The sequence below is a fragment of the Dendrobates tinctorius genome, unplaced genomic scaffold, assembly GCF_039654945.1.
Source record: "Dendrobates tinctorius isolate UK_male_01 unplaced genomic scaffold, ASM3965494v1 ptg000157l, whole genome shotgun sequence".
Classification (NCBI taxonomy): Eukaryota; Metazoa; Chordata; class Amphibia; order Anura; family Dendrobatidae; genus Dendrobates; species Dendrobates tinctorius.
Window position 1 is genome coordinate 12,561,422 of NW_027361824.1, and position 20,872 is coordinate 12,582,293.

Below are 20,872 nucleotides of genomic sequence, written 5' to 3' on the forward strand. Positions count from 1 at the left end.
CCTCTGCTTGATGTCAGCGAATGACAACATCCTTGCTGGCATCCAGAGGGTGAAAACCTGAGCAGGGCCAATGATTCTCACAGCTGAAGAATTGTTACAGTTGTGTCCGGTCTGCAGATCAGCACAGATGTCTCTGCTAGTTTGTTACAATGTGTCAGTTCGGAGTGAGAAGTAATCTGTCACATGGCCCCATCTGAGGGTCACACCAACGTTCCGATCTCGTGTTGGGGGTCTATGTGGGTCCAAGCAACTGGATTCCCACTGATAGAATCTACCATAGATGTCCGATCAATGGGCCGCCTCCATGGCATGCTTTGCTGGCCGGGGCGCCCTGCACTGGGTCAGGAGTCTGTGCCAGGGGGCACAGAGCTTTGTATGGCAAGCAGCCGGGGCCCTCAGGACCGTCTACACTGGGTACAATTGTAACAAACCCTCAGCTGTGGGAATTGTAAAGTGCTGCGGAATATGTTGGCGCTATATAAATAAAAAATTATTATTATTATAAGTACAAGATCATAATAGGGCGTAAACAAGAATCATTCACTGACAGCAGGCAGACTTCTTGATCAGGCTGGATAGAAACGTAAACTTTATTAAAAACTTTCCTAATTGTGATTACAGTGATTAAGAGCGGACCGTACCAGCAGTCTGGCATCTATGGGGTTAAGCGTATGGCCTGGTAGATTGGTTGTCGGCTCTGGGCCCCGGGGTCCGGCTGCAGGTAGGGGGTATTCATGGCTCCTGCACTGGAGCCATGTAGATTACTGTGAGGAGGATATTGGAAGGGTGCGAGTCCGTCCACAGTCATTACCTGCGGAGCAGCGCTCCTAGCGAAGATGTACCTGATGCACATGGGAACGAGGTGCGCTGTGATAGGACGCTCGGGGCCCCATTCCCTAGGTGCGCTGTGATAGGACGCTCGGGGCCCCATTCCCTAGGTGCGCTGTGATAGGACGCTCGGGGCCCCATTCCCTAGGTGCGCTGTGATAGGACACTCGGGGCCCCATTCCCAAGGTGCGCTGTGATAGGACACTCGGGGCCCCATTCCCTAGGTGCGCTCTGATGGGACGCTCGGGGCCCGAATTCACCATTTGTGGGATTTTGTCCCTTTTTTTTGTGTAGAATTCTTTAAAATGGCCCAGACGGTTCATGATTTTTTTTTTTTTTTTTTTTTTCTGCACAAAATCAAAAAGTTCTCTAAATTATTGTCTAACGTCTTCTGCCAAGTTTTAGGATTCGGCAGGAAACTTTTAGAAAGTCCCGAAAACCTCAACCTAAAAAAAACGGGCGAACCCAAAAGAGACTTCAGAAAAGGTTCACACTGATAGAAAAATGAGGCGCAAATGAAAAACAGGCGAAAAACACAAGAGGCTGCAATGCAATAATGAATCCGGCCCTTGTGATTAACCCCTTGAATTTGGCTCCTGATTTCCTATTCCTGAATGCGAAGACCTCTGCTTGCTGTCAGGCGCGGGAGTCCGCGAGAAGGAAGTCTGGACTCCCAGTGATGCCTTTTACTTGCGCTCGCTGATACATTGTAGCTGAATCTTGCTGCTGCTGATGACGCACAGGATTCTTCAGGCTGGATGCAATTGTAACAAAGCTGCAGCTGAGTGTTGTGGCCGCTCCGTGCCAGCTGTTGGGTGCTTGTCGTGCGGTTCGAGGTGTTTTTTCCAGGATGTTTCTGCAGCATAATGTGATAATTGTAGCTGTGACGCGTTCTCGTCCTACCTGTCATTTCCTGAGAGCTATTTCCAGGCTGTGTCCCTGGTTACACTGCGCGGCCGTATGAAAGGAGCTCTCATGTCTGTGTACGACGAGCCACGCTCACCGGCCACGTAGGAAACTGGCAGATGCAGGAACAACACAAAGCGCGTTGTGCTGAGCGCTGCACCGAGTGCTGCTACATCTGTAGATGTATATTCCATTATGTGTGTGAGACAAAGAAAAGATCACATTGAAAAAATGGACCATATTAAGCCCAAATGTCGACATCTCGAATCATTGAACCTTTCTCAAGCCACTTGGGCTCAATAACGTCCATTTTTTTTTTTCAATTTAATCTTGTTTTGTCTGGAGCACTGCCTTCTATTCTATATGACTTCTATTACGGAAAAAATGGGAGGCCTGACACCCATCTGTAAGTAGCCATTAAATGGTTCCACAATTCACTATGAAAGATGCTCAAAGTGGAAAATAAAAGTACAGGCTGATCCAACTTCAGTGGAAATGCCTCAAGACAAGGAAATGATGCTCAGTATTGTGTGTGGCCTCCACGTGCCTGTATGACCTCCCTACAATGCCTGGGCATGCTCCTGATGAGGCTGCGGATGGTCTCCTGGGGATCTCCTCCCAGACCTGGACTAAAGCATCGGCCAACTCCTGGACAGTCTGTGATGCAACGTGACGTTGGTGGATGGAGTGAGACATGATGTCCCAGATGTGTTCGATTGGATTCAGGACTGGGGAAAGGACAGGCCAGTCCATAGCATCAATACGGTCATCATTCAGGAACTGCTGACACACTCCAGCCACATGAGGTCTGGCATTGTCCTGCATTAGAAGGAACCCAGGGCCAACCGCACCAGCATATGTCTCACAAGAGGTCTGAGGATCTCATCCCGGCACCTAATGGCAGTCAGGCTACCTCTGGTGAGCACATGGAGGGCTGTGCGGCCCTCCAAAGAAATGCCACCCCACACCATTACTGACCCACTGCTAAACCGACCATACTGGAAGATGTTGCAGGCAGCAGATTGCTCTCCACAGTGTCTCCAGATTCTCACATCTGTCACTTGTGCTCAGTGTGAACCTGCCCTCATCAGGGCGCCAATGTCAAATCTGTCAATCTTGGTATCTCTGGCAAATGCCATTTGTCCATCACGATGTTGGGCTGTAAGCACAACACCCACTTGTGGATGTCAGGCCCTCATGGAGTCTTGAGTTTGAGCAGACACATGGATGTTAGTGGCCTGCTGGAGATAATTTTGCAGGGGTCTGGCACTGCTCCTCCTTGCACAAAGGAGGAGGTAGCGGTCCTGCTGTTGGGTTGTTGCTCTCCTACGGCCCCCTCCAGATCTCCTGGTGTACTGGCCTTTCTCTTGGTATCTGCCCCATGCTCTGGACACTCTGCTGACTGACACATCTACCCTTTGCCACAGCTCGCATTGATGTGCCATCCTGGATGAGCTGCACTACCTGAGCAACTTCTGTGGGTTGTAGACACTGCCTCATGGTACTATACAGTACCTCTAGAGGGGAGAGCAATGACAAAATGCAAAAGTGACCAAAACTGCCAAAAAGGATGAGAACAGAGAAATGGTCTGTGGTCACCCCCTGTAGAACCACTCCTTTATAGGGGTTGTCTTGCTAATTGCTGACCATTTCTATCTGTTCTCTGTTCCATTAGCACATCAGCAGGATAAGTTGATTCACAATCGTTGTTGCTTCATAACTGGTCAGGTTGATTTCACAGATGTGTGATTGTCTTGGAGTTACATTTGTGCTGTTTATGTTCCCTTTATTTTTTTTGAGTAGTATATGATAAAGCAGGAGCCAAGAGTGTGGTCTCTGGCTGGTGTAGTGGAAGTCACAGAATCCTTCTTATCCTGCCCCTTATTCTACTATTCACTCCTGGCGGTGCCATAGACCTTACCGTTAACCCCTTCATTGCTCTCTACCACTCATTCTCTGCTGTCCTATCACCCACTGTCCTTATACAGGTCATCTAAGCTGGTTGTGTCTGTTCCTGATAGATGGGCATGGACCCCCTGGTGGCTCAGTAGTTATCACTGAGGTCTTTGGTTCACATCCCACCAGGGACAATATCTGCTAGAAGTTTGGATGTTCTTCCAGAGTTTGTGTGGGATTCGCCTCCTGTGAGTTGTGAAACTTCATCATTTTGGGGAACTCGTGACAAGACATGGTCCTTGGAAGATTTTGGGATTTTTGTTTTTATTTGCGAACAGAAGAATCCATTGTTTGCTTGTTCTTATTTCTAACTTCTCCAAACTCCGAGGCCGTGTGCAGGGGTGGGGGGGTTCTGTCCTATAATAGGGGTGGTGTGTGCAGAGCCCCTCCAATCTGTTCATAGTCTGAGCATCGTGGAGATGTTGGTGTCTTGGATGTGGATGTCCACCACGGAGGAGGTTGGTCTTGGGCAGGTGGGTTTCTTATCCTTGCAGGATGTGAAGGGGCAATTGCATTATGAGCAGATACTTCTATGAGATCTGCAACATGTGGCTGCCAAAATGTTACATGGCTACATCTCACAGCAGGCACTGAGAATCTTATTATTGCTTCTGTATCCTTATATAACTGCCAGATACTTTGTTCCTCATATACAGTTGGAATGGGCGGTGGTAAATCACCGAGATAAGGAACAGTGGAAACGGAGCCAAGTGTCCAGAATCTGTCCTTACCCTGGTGCTAAACGACAAAATATGTGGTTTTGTATCAAATGGCTTCAAATGAGAACAGTCTGCTGTATGATGAACTAACTAGTGATCAATATCACCTGTCTAATATCTACTGATCCTGTATTATACCCCAGAGCTGAACTCACTATTCTGCTGGTGCAGTCACTGTGTACATACATTACATTACTGATCCTGAGTTACCTCCTGTATTATACTCCAGAGCTGCACTCACTATTCTGCTGGTACAGTCACTGTGTACATACATTACATTACTGATCCTGAGTTACCTCCTGTATTATACTCCAGAGCTGCACTCACTATTCTGCTGGTGCAGTCACTGTGTACATACATTACATTACTGATCCTGAGTTACATCCTATATTATACTCCAGAGCTGCACTCACTATTCTGCTGTTAGTGTAAACTGGATGCTTGCTTAGCTGATCTCCTATATTATTATTTATTATTATAGCGCCATTTATTCCATGGCGCTATACATGTGAGGAGGGGTATACATAATACAAACAAGTACAGTAATCTTAAACAATACAAGTCACGACTGGTATAGGAGGAGAGAGGACCCTGCCCGCGAAGGCTCACAATCTACAAGGGATGGGTGATAATACAGTAGGCGAGGGTAGAGCTGGTCGTGCAGCGGTTTGGTCGATCGGTGGTTACTGCAGGTTGTAGGCTTGTCGGAAGAGGTGGGTCTTCAGGCTCTTTTTGAAGGTTTCCATGGTAGGCGAGAGTCTGATATGTTGTGGTAGAGGGTTCCAGAGTAGGGGGGAAGCACGGGAGAAATCTTGTATGCGATTGTGGGAAGAGGAGATCTTGTGAGGATCGGAGGTTGCGTGCAGGTAAGTACCGGGAGACGAAGTCACAGATGTATGGAGAACACAGGTTGTGGATGGCTTTGTATGTCATGGTTAGGGTCTTGTTCTGGGGCCTCTGGTTAATGAGGAGCCAGTGCAGGGATTGACAGAGGAGAGAGGCCGGGGAATAGTGGGGGGGGGGCAGGTGGATTAGTCGGGCAGCAGAGTTTAGAATAGATTGGAGGGGTGCGAGTGTGTTAAAGGGGAGGCCACAGAGCAGGAGGTTGCATTAGTCAAGGCGGGAGATGATGAGGGCATGGATTAGGGTTTTTGCAGATTCTTGTTTGAGGAATGTACGGATCCGGGAAATGTTTTTGAGTTGAAGTCAGTCAGTATATTGCAGTTAGTTTTTCCTACATCAGATGATTATACAATTTCCGGTAATTTCTCAGAATATATAATACTTGAGCTGTTTCTCAGCAGACACAGAACAAGCAGGAGCCGCAGGTTGCTGGTGATTGCTGCTCTGGTGCGGATGTTATATTGACTTTTCCATGTATGCAGACTATGGCTACATGTGCAGTGTTCCCACAATGTGTTCTCTCGTCACTTGGCATCTGCCAGCTAGACTCGTTCCTGACTGATATATTTATTTATTGCTCCCATGAATTCAAATTAACGTAATTTTGTAAATAGTCTGAATTTTAAAATCTTAGGCTACTTTCACACTGGCGTTTTTTTGCGCTGCGTGCGCAGTCCAAATGCATCAAGCGTTATGCATGCGTTTGCTTATTTTATGCGCATGCGTTTTAACCAGTTTGTTGCCATGTGAACTCTTAAAACGCATGCGATTTTAAACGCTGACATGCGCACGCCAGCGTTCCCATTGACTGTAATGTGATTTTTTTTTTTGCGCGTTCCGTGCACTTTTGTGCGCATGCGTTTTTTTTTACACAGGTTGGGCGCACAAAAAATGCAACAGGGTTGCGTCCGGCGCGTGTGGGCGCACACTGCAAAAAAACGCATGCGCACAAAAACGCTTACAAACGCTAGACCATGCGCACCCATGTTAAACATAGGGGCTCATGTACGCGCACGCTGCGCTAAAAAACGCTAGTGTGAAACCAGCCTTACAATGGTAGAGTTGGAAGGGACCTCCTGGGCCATCTGGTCCAACCCCCTGCTCAAAGCAGGATTCGCTAAATCATCCCAGTCAGATGTCTGTCCAGCCTCTGTTTGAAGACTTCCATTGAAGGAGAACTCACCACTTCTCGTGGCAGCTTGTTCCACTCATTGATCACCCTCACTGTCAAAAAGTTTTTTCTAATATCTAATCTGTGTCTCCTCCCATTCAGTTTCATCCCATTGCTTCTAGTCTTTCCTTTGGCAAATGAGAATAAAGATGATCCTTCTACAATGTGACAGCCCTTTAGATATTTGTAGATAGCTATTAAGTCTCCTCTCAGTCTTCTCTTCTGCTAGCTAAACATTCCCAAATCCTGCAACCTTTCCTCATAAGACAGGGTTTGCAGACCGGACACCATTCTGGTCGCTCTTTTCTGAACTTGCTCCAGTGTGTTGATGTCTTTTTTTAAAATGTGGTGCCCAAAACTGGACACAATATTCCAGATGAGGTCTGACCAAAGAGGAGTAGAGGGAAATAATGACTTCACGTGATCTAGACTGTATGCTTCTGTTAATACATCCTAGAATTGCATTTGCCTTTCTTGCTGCTGCATCACACTGTTGACTCATATTCAGTCTGTGATCTATTAGTATACCCAACTCTTTTTCACATGTGCTGTTGCTTAGCCCTATTCCTCCCATTCTGTATATGCTTTTTTCATTTTTATTGCCCAGATGTAGTACTTTGCATTTCTCCCTGTTAAAAACCATTCTGTTAGTTGCTGCCCACTTCTCCAGTTTATTTAAATCTTTTTGAATCCTCTCTCTCTCTTCTCTAGTATTAGCTATCCCTCCTAGCTTTGTGTCATCAGCAAATTTAATCAGTTTACCCTCAATTCCTTCATCTTTATCAACGATTTAGATGTTAAATAATACAGGGCCCAGGACAGAGCCCTGTGGTACCCCACTTGAGACATTCTTCCAACTGGATGTGCAGCCATTTACGACCACTCTTTGGGTCCGATCACTAAGCCAGTTATGAATCCACCTAACAGTTGCCTTGTCCATTCCATGAACAAGGACAAAATTTCACCTCCCGTCTTGTGTATACAGCTGGAAGAGATGTAGTACTTCATTGCTCCTGCAGGGGCGCTGTGGTAGAACCGTACACTTATGGAGGACAAATGTTTATCCTTTGCACAGAAAATCAATGGATTGTCAATGAGAAAGATGTAATGCTTCATCTGTACTGCAGGGGCGCAGTGCGAGAATGGTTTACTTGTTCTCAAGTTCCTCCGCATTACCGCTGACTGCAGGCGGTCCTTTATACGACACCTTGTGATTAGAGTATTGTCCGTGGACAGGAGGATGTCTATTGGAACGGTATTGACTACTTCCAAGTGGCGGCCCGTATAATTGGAATGCAGCTCCGGCTGTGACTGGAGTATAAGTGGAGTATAGTGTACCTAGACAGAGACCTAATTACTCCTGTTACAATGTATCCGTTCATTATTATTAGAACGCTCCCCGGTTTCAGTGCAGTATCACCGATTGGTGCGGTGATTCTCTCCGTCCTCTTTCATCTTCTGTATCCGGTGTATTCTGCCGTTACCGCAGATCTATAACCCGCAGATATCAGTTGATGAGTTTCGTTTCTTGGGATGAGTCATTTTACTTTCCATTTCCCACCTGCCGTCTGGTTCGGTGTGTGACACTGACGTCGGCGCGTCTCCTCTGCGCAGGTGTCTCCGCGGTTGGGAGGGTGTGTGTAGCTGGAGGGAATATGTAACACACTTCACTTTAAAACCTCATCCATTTGAGTGCAGCTTTGGATGTGACTAGAGAATTTTTCTGCTACTATATATAATGCATTGCTGGCGTTCAGGTGACAGCTGCACAGCAGGGACATACATAGAAATTATGGGGCACCATAAGAAGACGTTCTAATTGCACCCGCCCCACTATCCAAAAAAAATAAAAATATTGGTCGAGGTCACAAGCACCACAGCTCCCAACTTTGCAGACTTTACAAAGTAATTTTTTTCCTACTGAAGCCCCTAGATTCGCCTTTCATTGCCCCCATAAAGTACATAAAGTATGATGCCAACAGAAGTTCCCACAAAAACATTGATTACACAAGCAGGGTCGGACTGGGGTGTCTAGGGCCCACCAAGGGAATTAATTTTAGGGGCCCACATACAGTAATGTACAACTCAACATTTAGGCTTTGAGACCGCGGAATTACACTATGGGTTCTTTTGCCGTATATCCCACGCCAAATCTGCATCATTTCAGCATCCTAATTCTACTAAAAGCTGCACCGTTGTTCATATGCTGCAGATCTTTCCGCACTACGATTCATTTAATCCATTAGGGCCGCAGGCCTGTTTTCACCTTAATGCCCAGGCCATTTTTTGCAAATCTGACCTGTGTTACTTTGAAGTTAAAAAGTGACCCCATTTTGGAATCTACACCCCCAAGGATTGACGTAGGGGGTATAGTGATCACTTTGTCCCAACAAGAGTTCCATGGTAGATGCTACACAGCCCAGCCAATCGAAGCGTTCGTATCTGCAGGGGGGGCTAAAATTTGCCCGGACCAGCCAGGCAGCGTTGCTGCCTGCCGGTCTTAGCAGCGAAAGCCTCCCGATACCCGTGCGATTAGCTGCCCCAATAGGCAGCACAGGTCCCCAATAGGCAGCATTGGTCCCTATAGGCAGCACAACTCCCCAATAGGCAGCACAGGTCCCCAAAAGGCAGCACAGGTCCCCAATAGGTAGCACACGTCCCCAATAGGCAGCATTGGTCCCTATAGGCAGCACAGGTTCCCAATAGGCAGCACAGGTTCCCAATAGGCAGCACAGGTTCCCAATAGGCAGCACAGGTTCCCAATAGGCAGCACAGGTCCCCAAAAGGCAGCACAGGTCCCCAAAAGGCAGCACAGGTCCCCAAAAGGCAGCACAGGTCCCCAATAGGCAGCACAGGTCCCCAATAGGCAGCACAGGTCCCCAATAGGCAGCACAGGTTCCCAATAGGCAGCACTGTTCCCTATAGGCAGGCACAGGTCCCCAAAAGGCAGCACAGGTCCCCAATAGGCAGCATTGGTCCCTATAGGCAGCACAACTCCCCAATAGGCAGCACAGGTCCCCAAAAGGCAGCACAGGTCCCCAATAGGTAGCACACGTCCCCAATAGGCAGCATTGGTCCCTATAGGCAGCACAGGTTCCCAATAGGCAGCATTGGTCCCTATAGGCAGCACAGGTTCCCAATAGGCAGCACAGGTTCCCAATAGGCAGCACAGGTCCCCAATAGGCAGCACAGGTCCCCAATAGGCAGCACAGGTCCCCAATAGGCAGCACAGGTCCCCAATAGGCAGCACAGGTCCCCAATAGGCAGCACAGGTTCCCAATAGGCAGCACTGTTCCCTATAGGCAGGCACAGGTCCCCAATAGGCAGGCACAGGTCCCCAATAGGCAGGCACAGGTCCCCAATAGGCAGGCACAGGTCCCCAATAGGCAGTATTGTTCCCTATAGGCAGGCACAGGTCCCCAATAGGCAGGCACAGGTCCCCAATAGGCAGGCACAGGTCCCCAATAGGCAGGCACAGGTCCCCAATAGGCAGGCACAGGTCCCCAGTAGGCAGGCACAGGTCCCTAGTAGGCAGGCACAGGTCCCTAGTAGGCAGGCACAGGTCCCTAGTAGGCAGGCACAGGTCCCTAGTAGGCAGCACAGGTCCCCAATACGCAGCACATACAGACAGTAACTCACTGACCCGGCGTTGGCCTGTGTACCAGATACACAGGCGACAGGCTGCGACGCGTCTGACTCTGAAGAAGACTGTCACTGTAATCCCACGGCCGCGGTTGAGGCCTCCTGGATGGCCAGGCCCCGCACCGCCCGTCCTGCTCCTCCGGCCTCCGGGTGTGCGCAAATCACCGGTCCGTCACGCTGCCTGGGCTCAGCTCACATTGACTTGACAAGCCTGGGCAGTGGCGGTGACTCCTCCAGCGAGCTCCAGTTACCCGCCAATGCCGCACTGCGCGCAGGAATCAGTGCGCGGGGCAGGGGCCTCCGGGGTGTGCTGTGCTCTGTCCAGTAGTCAGAGACAGAGCAGAGAACGACCCGACGTATCAATGCGCGGTATCCGGGGCGGGCGGGCGGGACTAGGAAGCAGAGCAAGAGTCCTCCTCTGCTCCTGCTCCTTGCCGGCTGCACTGCAGGAACATCAAAGTACCGGATCGCGGCTGTGAATCTCCCCGGTTCGGGGAACTGGCTGCTTTTTTAACAACCAGTTCCACCGAACCGGGGAGAACCCGCTGAATCCCACCCCTGGGCAGGGCCGGCTCCAGGTTTTTGAGGGTCCTGGGCGAAAAAGTCTCAGTTGGCTCCCCCTTAACACATACCACGACTCATGCCGTGTGACATCCGTGGTGACGGCCAAAAACGGACTTCTCTCTGTGTGGATCACACGGACACACATGTGATCCACACGGGCACTCGCTCTGTGGCAAAACATGTTCATGTGATGGAGGCTACTGATTAGTAGTGTACGCATGAAAGAAAGAAGAGAGGGGAAATAAAGAACAGAGAAAGAAAGAGAGAATGGAAGAAAGATACAGAGAAAGAAAGAGAGAGAAAATAAAGAACAGAGAGAAAGAAAGGAAGAACAGAGAGAAAGAAAAGAACAGAGAGAAAGAAAGAGGGGAAAGAAAGAACCGAGAGAGAGAAAAAGAAAGAGAAAGAAAGAGGGGAATAAAGAACAGAGAGGGAGAGAAAAAAGGGGAAAGAAAGAACGGAGAGAGAAAAAGAGTTGACAGAAAAAAAGAACAGGGAGAGAGAAAAAGGAGGGGAAAGAAAGAACAGAGAGGTAGAGAGAAAAAGAAAGAGGGGAAAGAACAGAGAGGAAGAGGGGAAAGAAAGAACAGAGAGAGAAAGAAAGAGAGGAAAGAGAGAACAGACAGAGAGAGAACAGAGAGCGAAAGAACAGAGAGAGAAAAAAAAGATTAGAGAGAAAGAACAGAGAGAGAAAAATTCTATAAAGATACTATAGCAGCCCAGCTTCCATTGTAGTGCCTACCTGAGCCTCCTGGTACAGGACATATCATGATCCGCTCACATGGCCGACATCCCCGATTCCAAGGTGATCTCGCTGTCCGCTGTCAGAGGAGGACACGGTGATGGATCTGAAGCATTCCCTGAAGTGCCTCCATGGTTCCGTCACAATCTCCTACTGAAATGACCTAATTTCTGGTCAGCTTCCAGCACGTCACTTCCGGTAGAACGTTACGTGCAAGTTTTAAATTGCTCCTTGGGGCTCCGCTGTGTACTCCTGTGTCCCGCGGGGAAAGTATGCTCCCGGCTGGGGCAGTCTCTCTCTCAAAATCGGGACTGTCTCGCTGGATCCGGGACAGTTGGGACTCGGGAGGTATAAATGCTCCCCACCATACACCTCATACACGCACGGCTCCGCTTTGTATGCCTCGTACACACACGGCTCCGCTCCGTACACCTTGTACACACGCAGATTCACTCCGTACACCCCCGGCTCTGCTCCGCTCCATAAACACACGGCTCAGCTCCATACACACAGGGCTCCGTTCCGTACATCTCGTACACACACGGCTCTGCTCCGTACACCTCGTACACACACGGCTCTGCTCCGTACACCTCGTACACACACGGCTCTGCTCCGTACACCTCGTACACACACGGCTCTGCTCCGTACACCTCGTACACACACGGCTCTGCTCCGTACACCTCGTACACACACGGCTCTGCTCCGTACACCTCGTACACACACGGCTCTGCTCCATACACCTCGTACACACACGGCTCTGCTCCATACACCTCGTACACACACGGCTCTGCTCCATACACCTCGTACACACACGGCTCTGCTCCATACACCTCGTACACACACGGCTCTGCTCCATACACCTCGTACACACACGGCTTTGCTCTGTACACCTCGTACACACACAGCTCTGCTCCGTACACCTCGTACACACACGGCTCTGCTCCGTACAACTTGTAAACCCCTCCTGACCCCACCCAAGAACACACACGGCTCTGCTACATCCACCTTGTTAAACCCCTCCCTGACCCCACACAAGTACACACACTGCTCTGCTACATCCACCTTGTTAAACCCCTCCCTGACCCCACACAAGTACACACACAGCTCTGCTACATCCACCTTGTAAAACCCCTCCCTGACCCCACACAAAGTACACACACGGCTCTGCTACATCCACCTTGTAAACCCCACAGAAGTACACACACGGCTCTGCTACATCCACCTTGTTAAACCCCTCCCTGACCCCACACAAGTACACACACGGCTCTGCTACATCCACCTTGTAAAACCCCTCCCTGACCCCACACAAGTACACACACGGCTCTACTACATCCACCTTGTAAACCCCTCCTGACCCCACATAAGTACACACACAGATCTGCACAATCCACCTTGTAAACCCCTCCCTGACCCCCCTGTCCCACACATAAACGTTACCTCATCCATCCAGACCAGCACCATAATGACAAGCGACCAGCACAGCAGAGTCCTGCAGCCGCCCTGATCATGTGACCACTGACTCCTCCCCTCCTGTGACCTCATCACAGGTCCTGTGCTGACACCGCACACAGATTACAGCCGAAGGAAGCGATGATCATTGCTGGCTGTAAGGGGCTGCGTCACTGCGTGGGTCCCTCGTGGAGGGCGCAGGATGGGGTCAGTACATGGGGGGGCGTGGCGGCGGCCGGCGGGTATCCCAGACAGCGTGAGTGGGCCCTCCCATCTCGCCGGGTGCTGACGCCGGCCATGCCCCTGGGTACGAGCGACCAGTGAGTGACAGTGACATTCGGGGGCGGGGCCCACCGAGGGATCCAACGGTACCTCGGTGGGCCAGTTCGAGCCTGAACACAAGAGTCAATTCCTCCATATGCACAGTGTGATGACCCTACTGTACCCACCTCAACTCCTTTGCAAAATATGATTGCCTCAACACAATATGATCCTCCAACTGTGCCCCCTCCACCATACAGCCCTCCATGCAGTATAGTGGGCTTATATACAGTATAATGGCCACACACAGCCCTCCACACAGTATGATGGACCCCACACAAACCTTCACACTGAACAACTGCTTGCATATAGTATAAAAGCCTGCAAATAGCCCTCAGAATATTATAATAGTCCCTATATAGTATAATGCGCCCCATAGTCCTCCATGTAGTATAATGCGCCCCATAGTCCTCCATGTAGTATAATGCGCCCCATAGTTCTACATGTAGTATAATGCGCCCCTTAGTCCTCCATGTAGTATAATGCGCCCCATAGTCCTCCATGTAGTATAATGCATAGCCCATAGTCCTCCATGTAGTATAATGCATAGCCCATAGTCATCCATGTAGTATAATGCACCGCCCATAGTCATCCATGTAGTATAATGCACAGCCCATAGTCATCCATGTAGTATAATGCACAGTCCATAGTCATCCATGTAGTATAATGCACAGTCCATAGTCATCCATGTAGTATAATGCACAGCCCATAGTCATCCATGTAGTATAATGCACAGCCCATAGTCCTCCATGTAGTATCATGCACAGCCCATAGTCCTCCATGTAGTATCATGCACAGCCCATAGTCCTCCATGTAGTATCATGCACAGCCCATAGTCCTCCATGTAGTATCATGCACAGCCCATAGTCCTCCATGTAGTATAATGCACAGCCCATAGTCCTCCATGTAGTATAATGCACAGCCCATAGTCCTCCATGCGGTATACTGCACTCCACATAGTCCTCCATCGGGTATACTGCACTCCACATAGTCCTCCATAGGCATTTTTTTGTGGACCCCCCCCTCTGATGAACTCCTGAAAAACTGTCTGCACATTCCCTAGGGAATCCTACATTACATTACTGTAGATGAGCTTCTTTGTTGTTGTGCTTTTCCCTGCACACATTAATGTCCTTGTTGCCCTTTGATCCTCCTGCGTGGTCTGACATAATTTTGGGTGAGGTACATCGACGACGTTTCCCACTTCTGTGAAGCCAGGGTTAGATTAGCTGTGTGCTTGATGTGGCAGAGATCAGGTATTAGAAGTGGATTTAACTCTCACTTTTACTACTTTGAATTAAACTAAACATCCGTGATGTAAAAAAAAAAATATTCCCAAAATTGTGTGTGCTGTTAATGCTGATTATTTTCATACTTTCTGTGCAGTCTCCATGTTAAAAAGGGTTGTGTGAGATTTGGTAAATGTTGCTTTTTCAAAAAATAGTGCGCCTCTCCTGTCCAAGTTTTGTCTGGGATTGCAGCCACGCTCCAGTAAATGGGTTTGAGCTTCAAACGTTTGCCTGGTTATTTCTAGTATGGATTGCATTTATTGGTTCTTGACACTGAATTCCTATGTGGCGATGCTAGAGAAAAGATAGGCAGGACACACAATTGTAGTCTGAATATCTGTGGTACTGCTGAAGAATAGATAGACAGGACACAACTGTTAATGGGATATCCATTCTAATAATATTCAGTTAACAGTATAGCGTCATGTTGTAGTTCTGTTATGCCATTGCCAACCTTTTGGCAGTGAATACTTCTTTTACATTGCTGGAGAACAGGCAGTTTTACCGAACTAAAGGTTATTAGGGTATTTATCCTATCACTATAGTAGGGGATTATAATAATTGAGCATCAGTTGTCACGATCCATTTTTGGATCTGTGTCAGAGTCTGGACTCTCTTATATAAACCTTTTTCCTTTCTGGCCCTCGGGGGTTAATATAGGTTTTTGCCCCCGGTGGCCGCTGGTGTTACTACAAGTTTAGTTAGTCAACAGGTGGTGACTACGCCCTCTTCCCTTTATAAGGCCACCTGGTGCTGCAATTCACTATTGGTAATACTGGTCATTTGCTAACCAACCATGGTAAAGACTGGACCTACCTGGTGCAGAGGGGGTTCAGCTTATCTGGAGCAGTGGTGATGCTGATCGGGTGCCTTACTCTGCTGCAGGGTGCATTGGCAGCAGATAAAGCTAAGTTTTGGTTTTTAGTTGCTTTAACCCCGTGGTGTCTGTTTTATATTTCCTTTCGTGTTATTGGTGCAGTTCACTTTATTCCCTGTCTCACCTCCTGGGGAGAGGGTTGGGTGTTTAGCTCAGGGATAAACAGGAGATAGGGACAGGTCGGGGACTTGGGCTTCACTACCATCAAGTGTACCCCCAAGTTAAGGAGAGTCAGGGCACCCCCTTTAGCCTGAGGGGCAGTTCAGGGTCCCAGGTTCCACGTCTCCTGTTTCCCCGTAACTGCCCCTTGACATCAGTATTGTGCTGCTGGAGACAAGATAGGCAAGTTGATACATTTGTGGATGGAATATTGTCATAATGTTCGTCTCACTATCACTGTGTGACTATAATGACTGAAATGCTTGGAAAACTTTTTTATAGTGAACTTCTGGAGACTAGATAGGCAGGTTGTTGTAACCATGGATTGAATGTCATCTGGATACTTTTACATGCACATCACTAGATGCTGGGGTTAAAAAGACTTGGGCCTTGATTGCCTTTTGTGTACTGCTGGAGACTAGATAGGCAGGTGGATGCAAATGCGGACTGATTGTCATCAGGACAATCATTCCCCCCCCAACAAGAGTGAGAGATTGTAATGTTTGGCACTTGACTTTGAGTGCTTCATAAGTCAAGATAGGCAGGTTGACAGGCTCAATGTTATCAAGTAGTTTCCCCATGTAGTAATAACGTGTAACGACTGATTAGTTGCCTTTGTAAGGTTGGCACACTCAGAAATGACAATTCTGCTCAGGGTGTGAGGTCACCATGGCGGTCTGTTGTGAGTTCATTTTTCCCTTCACCATTGAGGTCTGATGGACGCCCTCCTCTAGTGAAGGAAGGTAGTGAGACTGATTACCAAACACCTGGGCAGCTAGATGATGACTGGGTGGCTGGAATTGAGGACTGGATATAAGGCTGCCGACGCCCTTCTTCCTGGCTGGTGATTTTCCTGCTGGATTCTTGGAGACCAGTCTGATTCCTGCATCTCAAAGCTAAGTTTTTCTGCTCTGCTTTGTACTCTTCAGTTTTGTTTTTGTTTTGCCTTGTTTTTTGGGAGTTCTGCCATCCCCGGCCGGGGGTGAGCTGAATTCCATTTTTGTCTCTGATCTGTTGATATTTTGCTCTGTCTTCAGAATATACCTGAGTGCTGATATAGTCTTTTGAAGCCTAGCGACTTCAGGGCCTGTTTTTCCTATCAGTCGGTTGGCTCATTTTGATAGGGTTCTTGCGGATAGCAGACAGCAGCTTTCCTATCCTGTCCTATGTCGTTAGCTTGGGCCCCATCATTTGCTCAACCTATCTTTCTATCTGTGTTAGTGTTTTCATCTTGCTTCACCGTCATTATATGTTGGGGGCTGCCTATTGCTTTGGGGTCTGCTCTGGGGCAGTTTAGTTTTTCCCCTTTCTGTCTTTAGGCTATATAGTTCTCCGGCTGTGATCGAGGGGTCTAGGACACCGTAGGAACCCCCCACGGCTACTGCTAGTTGTTGTGGATAGGTTCAGGGGTCTGCAATCCGATAGCTGCCAACCTCTCTGGTTTTTCTGGACTTAGCTGGTATTTTGTTTTTTCCTCCTTCGGTGACTCATCATAACAGCGGTCTCTGGCAATGATTACTTCTCTCATATTGCAGGAGCCTAGATACGCAGGGTGGTAAAACTGGATTAAATTTAATCAGGATGGTCATTGTATAATAAAGTGTGGGCTTCTAAAGATTGATTGTTACCATAGGCTCTAAATGCCTTGGTTTTACTGTAGGGAACTAGATAGTCCCCAGGTGTGTCACCCCCACTATCACGTGTATGGCGTAGTAATGACTATAATCTGTATTCTACTGCAGGAGACTAGATGGGCAGGTTGCTACAACCATAGGTGAAATAGCCATAGTATGTTTTTATATTGTGACACAAAATGTTTTGACATGGACTGTGGTGTTGTAATGAATGTACTTTTTCACTCTAAATTCCTATGTTGTGCTGCAGGGGAATAGATAGGCAGGTTTATACAATCAAAAAGAAGCGAAAGATCAATGAAATACAACACACACACATGCTATAGACCTCATCATAGGTGTACTGCTATGAAAAATTACTACAAATAGGTAACAATAAGCCGATAAAATCCTTTCTGCAATGTTGGTTGATTTTTATGTACACAGATGAGTAATAATGGTATAATTAGGCAAATCGCATCCAAATGTCATATAAAGGACAATGTGGTAAATTGCACAATATCAAACAAATAGTTTACTGCACACACGTCCCCAATGCGAGTTTCGCTTTATGCTTTGTCAAGGGAATACAAACCCTAAATCGAAACATGCGTCTGGGCCTGGAATCTAGGGGTTGGGTAACTGTGTTTTTTTGTTTTTTTTTATATTGTGCAATTTGCCATATTGTCCGTTTATTTGGGCAGCACGGTGGCTCAGTGGTTAGCACTGCAGCTCTGGGGTCCTGGGTTCGAATCCCACCAAGGACAACATCTGCAAGGAGTTTGTATGTTCTCCCCGTGTTTGCGTGGGTTTCCTCCGGGTACTCCGGTTTCCTCCCACACTCCAAAGACACACTGATAGGGAATTTTAGTTTGTGAGCCCCATCGGGGACAGTGATGATAATGTGTGCAAACAGTAAAGCGCTGCGGAATATGTTAGCACTATATAAAAATAAAGATTATTATTATTATTATACTACATTTGGATATTATATGCGTAATTATACGGTTATTATTCATTTGTGTGCATTTAATTAAGGTTGTAGACAGGATTTTATTGGCTTATAATATTCTCGGAGTATACCTCTATATTGCTGTCTGTAACATCTGGAATATATTAACCTTTTCATCTGTTTTTAATGTTTTTTTGGGGGGGATTTTTCTAATAATGATTCTTATTTTAACCTATCAGTTTTGTACCTTTTGTAAGAGTCATATTTAATTTGTACACCCTAGGATAACCTTATTTCGAATTGGTTTAAGTTTATACAGTTGTAAAAACTATTCTCAGTACCTTCATTTCGCCAGGCTGCGAATAGGTAATTACTAAATGGCTCCCAAGGCACTCAATGGTGTCGTACTGCAGGAGACTAGATAGGCGGGTCTATACAACTGTAGACTCCATATTCTCAATATGTACATTACACCCTGTCTACATTTTGAGGCTAAATGGCTCCGTAGACATTCAATCATGTGATCATACTGCAGTAGTCTAGATAGTCGGGTTCATACAGCTTTAGACTCCATATCCTCTGTGTGTTCATTCCACCATGTCACACTGTGAGTAGGTACTTTCTAAATGGTATCATAGGCACTTGTTTCAGGAGATTAGATAGGCAAGTTTATACAACTGTAGACTCCATATCCTCAGTATGTTCATTCTTCCACCATGTCAACACTGATGATATGGAGTCTACAGTTGTATAAACCTGCCTATCCAATGTCCTGCAGTGAGTGCCAGTGATAACATTTAGTTAATTACTTACTCACAGTGTAGACATGGTGGAATGAACATATTGAGTATGTGGATTCTACAGTCCTATAATAAACCTGCCTTTCTAGACTCCTGCAGTACGATCACATCATCAAGAGCCTATGATACCATTTAGTAATTACCTACTCACAGTGTAGACATGGTGGAATGAACATACTGTGAGTAGGTAATTACGGTACTTAATGGTATTATAGGCACTCAATGATTTGATCATACTTCAGGAGATTAGATAGGCAGGTTTATACAACTGTAGCATCCATATCCTTAGTATGTTCTACACTATGTCTACACTGTGAGTAGGAATTTAACTAAATGGTATCGTTGGCACTCACTGCAGGGCACTAGATAGGCAGGATTATACAGTTGTAGACTCCAAATCTTCAGTATGTTCATGCTACCATGTCTACACTATGAGGCTGTAAGGGCTCAATAGGCACTCAATAATGTGATAGACCTGCAGGAGACAAGATAGGCAGGTTTATACAACTGTAGAATCCATATCCTCTCTGTGATAATTCCACTATTTCTACATAGTGAAGCTGTAAAATCAAAAATGGCACCATAGGTTCTCGACGATGTGAACGTACTGCAGGAGTCTAGATAGGCAGGTTTATACAATAGACAACTGAATGTGATCGGGATGGTCTTGACACTTTCGCAGGTGTGATTGCAGACCAATGATAGGCAGGATTCAACCTGTAATTCGAGAATACCCCTGTGCTCTAGGGGTCTTAGATGCTCATGAGGTTAATTAGTCACGCCTGCCGTAGAGCGGTTGCCTCCTGTTGCGCTGCGTCTGCTGAGATCTCAGGGTGTATGTCCTTCTCCTGTGACATTTTTCAAATTTTTTTTTTTTTTATCTTTGTATTTTTAGGTGAAAGTTACACAAGAGCTGAAAAACATTCAGGCCGACCAGATGACTAAGCTGCAAGCCAAGCATCAGGCAGAATGTGATCTCCTTGAAGATATGAGGTAAGACGTTTCGCCCGCCCCGTTGGATTCCTGTCCTGTTTTGCGCGGCCTCCTCGTCTTTATTTTGGAAGAACAGTTGGTTTTAAGCAAAACTCCAGGAACTGTCAGTGGAATTTCCTCTTCTCCTCCTTCCTGTCCTGTCTCACAGCGCTGTCACACAGCTGGAAAGTGTGGAGGTCGCGAGTGAGCGGGTTTAGTGTTAAAGCGACAGCACAACTTATTTTGGTTTGTGTGTGCGCGCATGTGTGTGTGTGCGTGCGCAGGGGATGCAGAGCACTGTGCTAATTACTGGTGATGAGCGAGTGTGCTCGGATAAGGCGTGCTCGAATCATAATGTTTGATTCCCGCAGCTGCGCGTGTTGTGTGTTAGACAGCGGGAGCATGCGCAGGGATTGTCAGTTTTTTATGCATCAATCCCCCGCATGTGTTGCATCTGTCAAATAGCGGCGAGACATGCAGCCATGGGGAATCGAGCATACTATTCGAGCACTCTGTTAGTACACGAGCAAGGCCACATCTTATCCCAGCACATTCACTCCTCATTAGTAATGGCCTATTATCCTCTATGGTGGGGTGTTGTGGACATGCTCTGTGGCCTCAGTAGGGGTTGTGGAGAGCTGTGCTAGTGACCTATTATCCTCTATGGTGGGGTGTTGTGGACATGCTCTGTGGCCTCAGTAGGGTTTGTGGAGAGCTGTGCTAATGGCCTATTATCCTCTATGGTGGGGTGTTGTGGACATGCTCTGTGGCCTCAGTAGGGTTTGTGGAGAGCTGTGCTAATGGCCTATTATCCTCTATGGTGGGGTGTTGTGGGCATGCTCTGTGGCCTCAGTAGTGGTTGTGGAGAGCTGTGCTAATGGCCTATTATCCTCTATGGTGCGGTGTTGTGGACATGCTCTGTGGCCTCAGTAGGGGTTGTGGAGAGCTGTGCTAATGGCCTATTATCCTCTATGGTGGGGTGTTGTGGACATGCTCTGTGGCCTCAGTA

At 47.5% G+C, this 20,872-nt stretch overlaps 1 protein-coding gene across 6 annotated transcripts in view; it reads left to right on the forward strand.

The window, feature by feature from the left end:
- Window positions 1-20,872, forward strand: part of FCHSD2 (FCH and double SH3 domains 2) — a 231,382-nt gene that overhangs the window by 86,028 nt on the left and 124,482 nt on the right. For all 6 annotated transcript variants that reach the window (XM_073548582.1, XM_073548579.1, XM_073548580.1 and 3 more), the window contains exon 2: window positions 19,787-19,884. In XM_073548582.1, coding sequence (XP_073404683.1) covers window positions 19,829-19,884 — 56 coding nt within the window. In that variant the 5' untranslated portion in view covers window positions 19,787-19,828. The remainder of the gene's footprint in view (window positions 1-19,786; window positions 19,885-20,872) is intronic.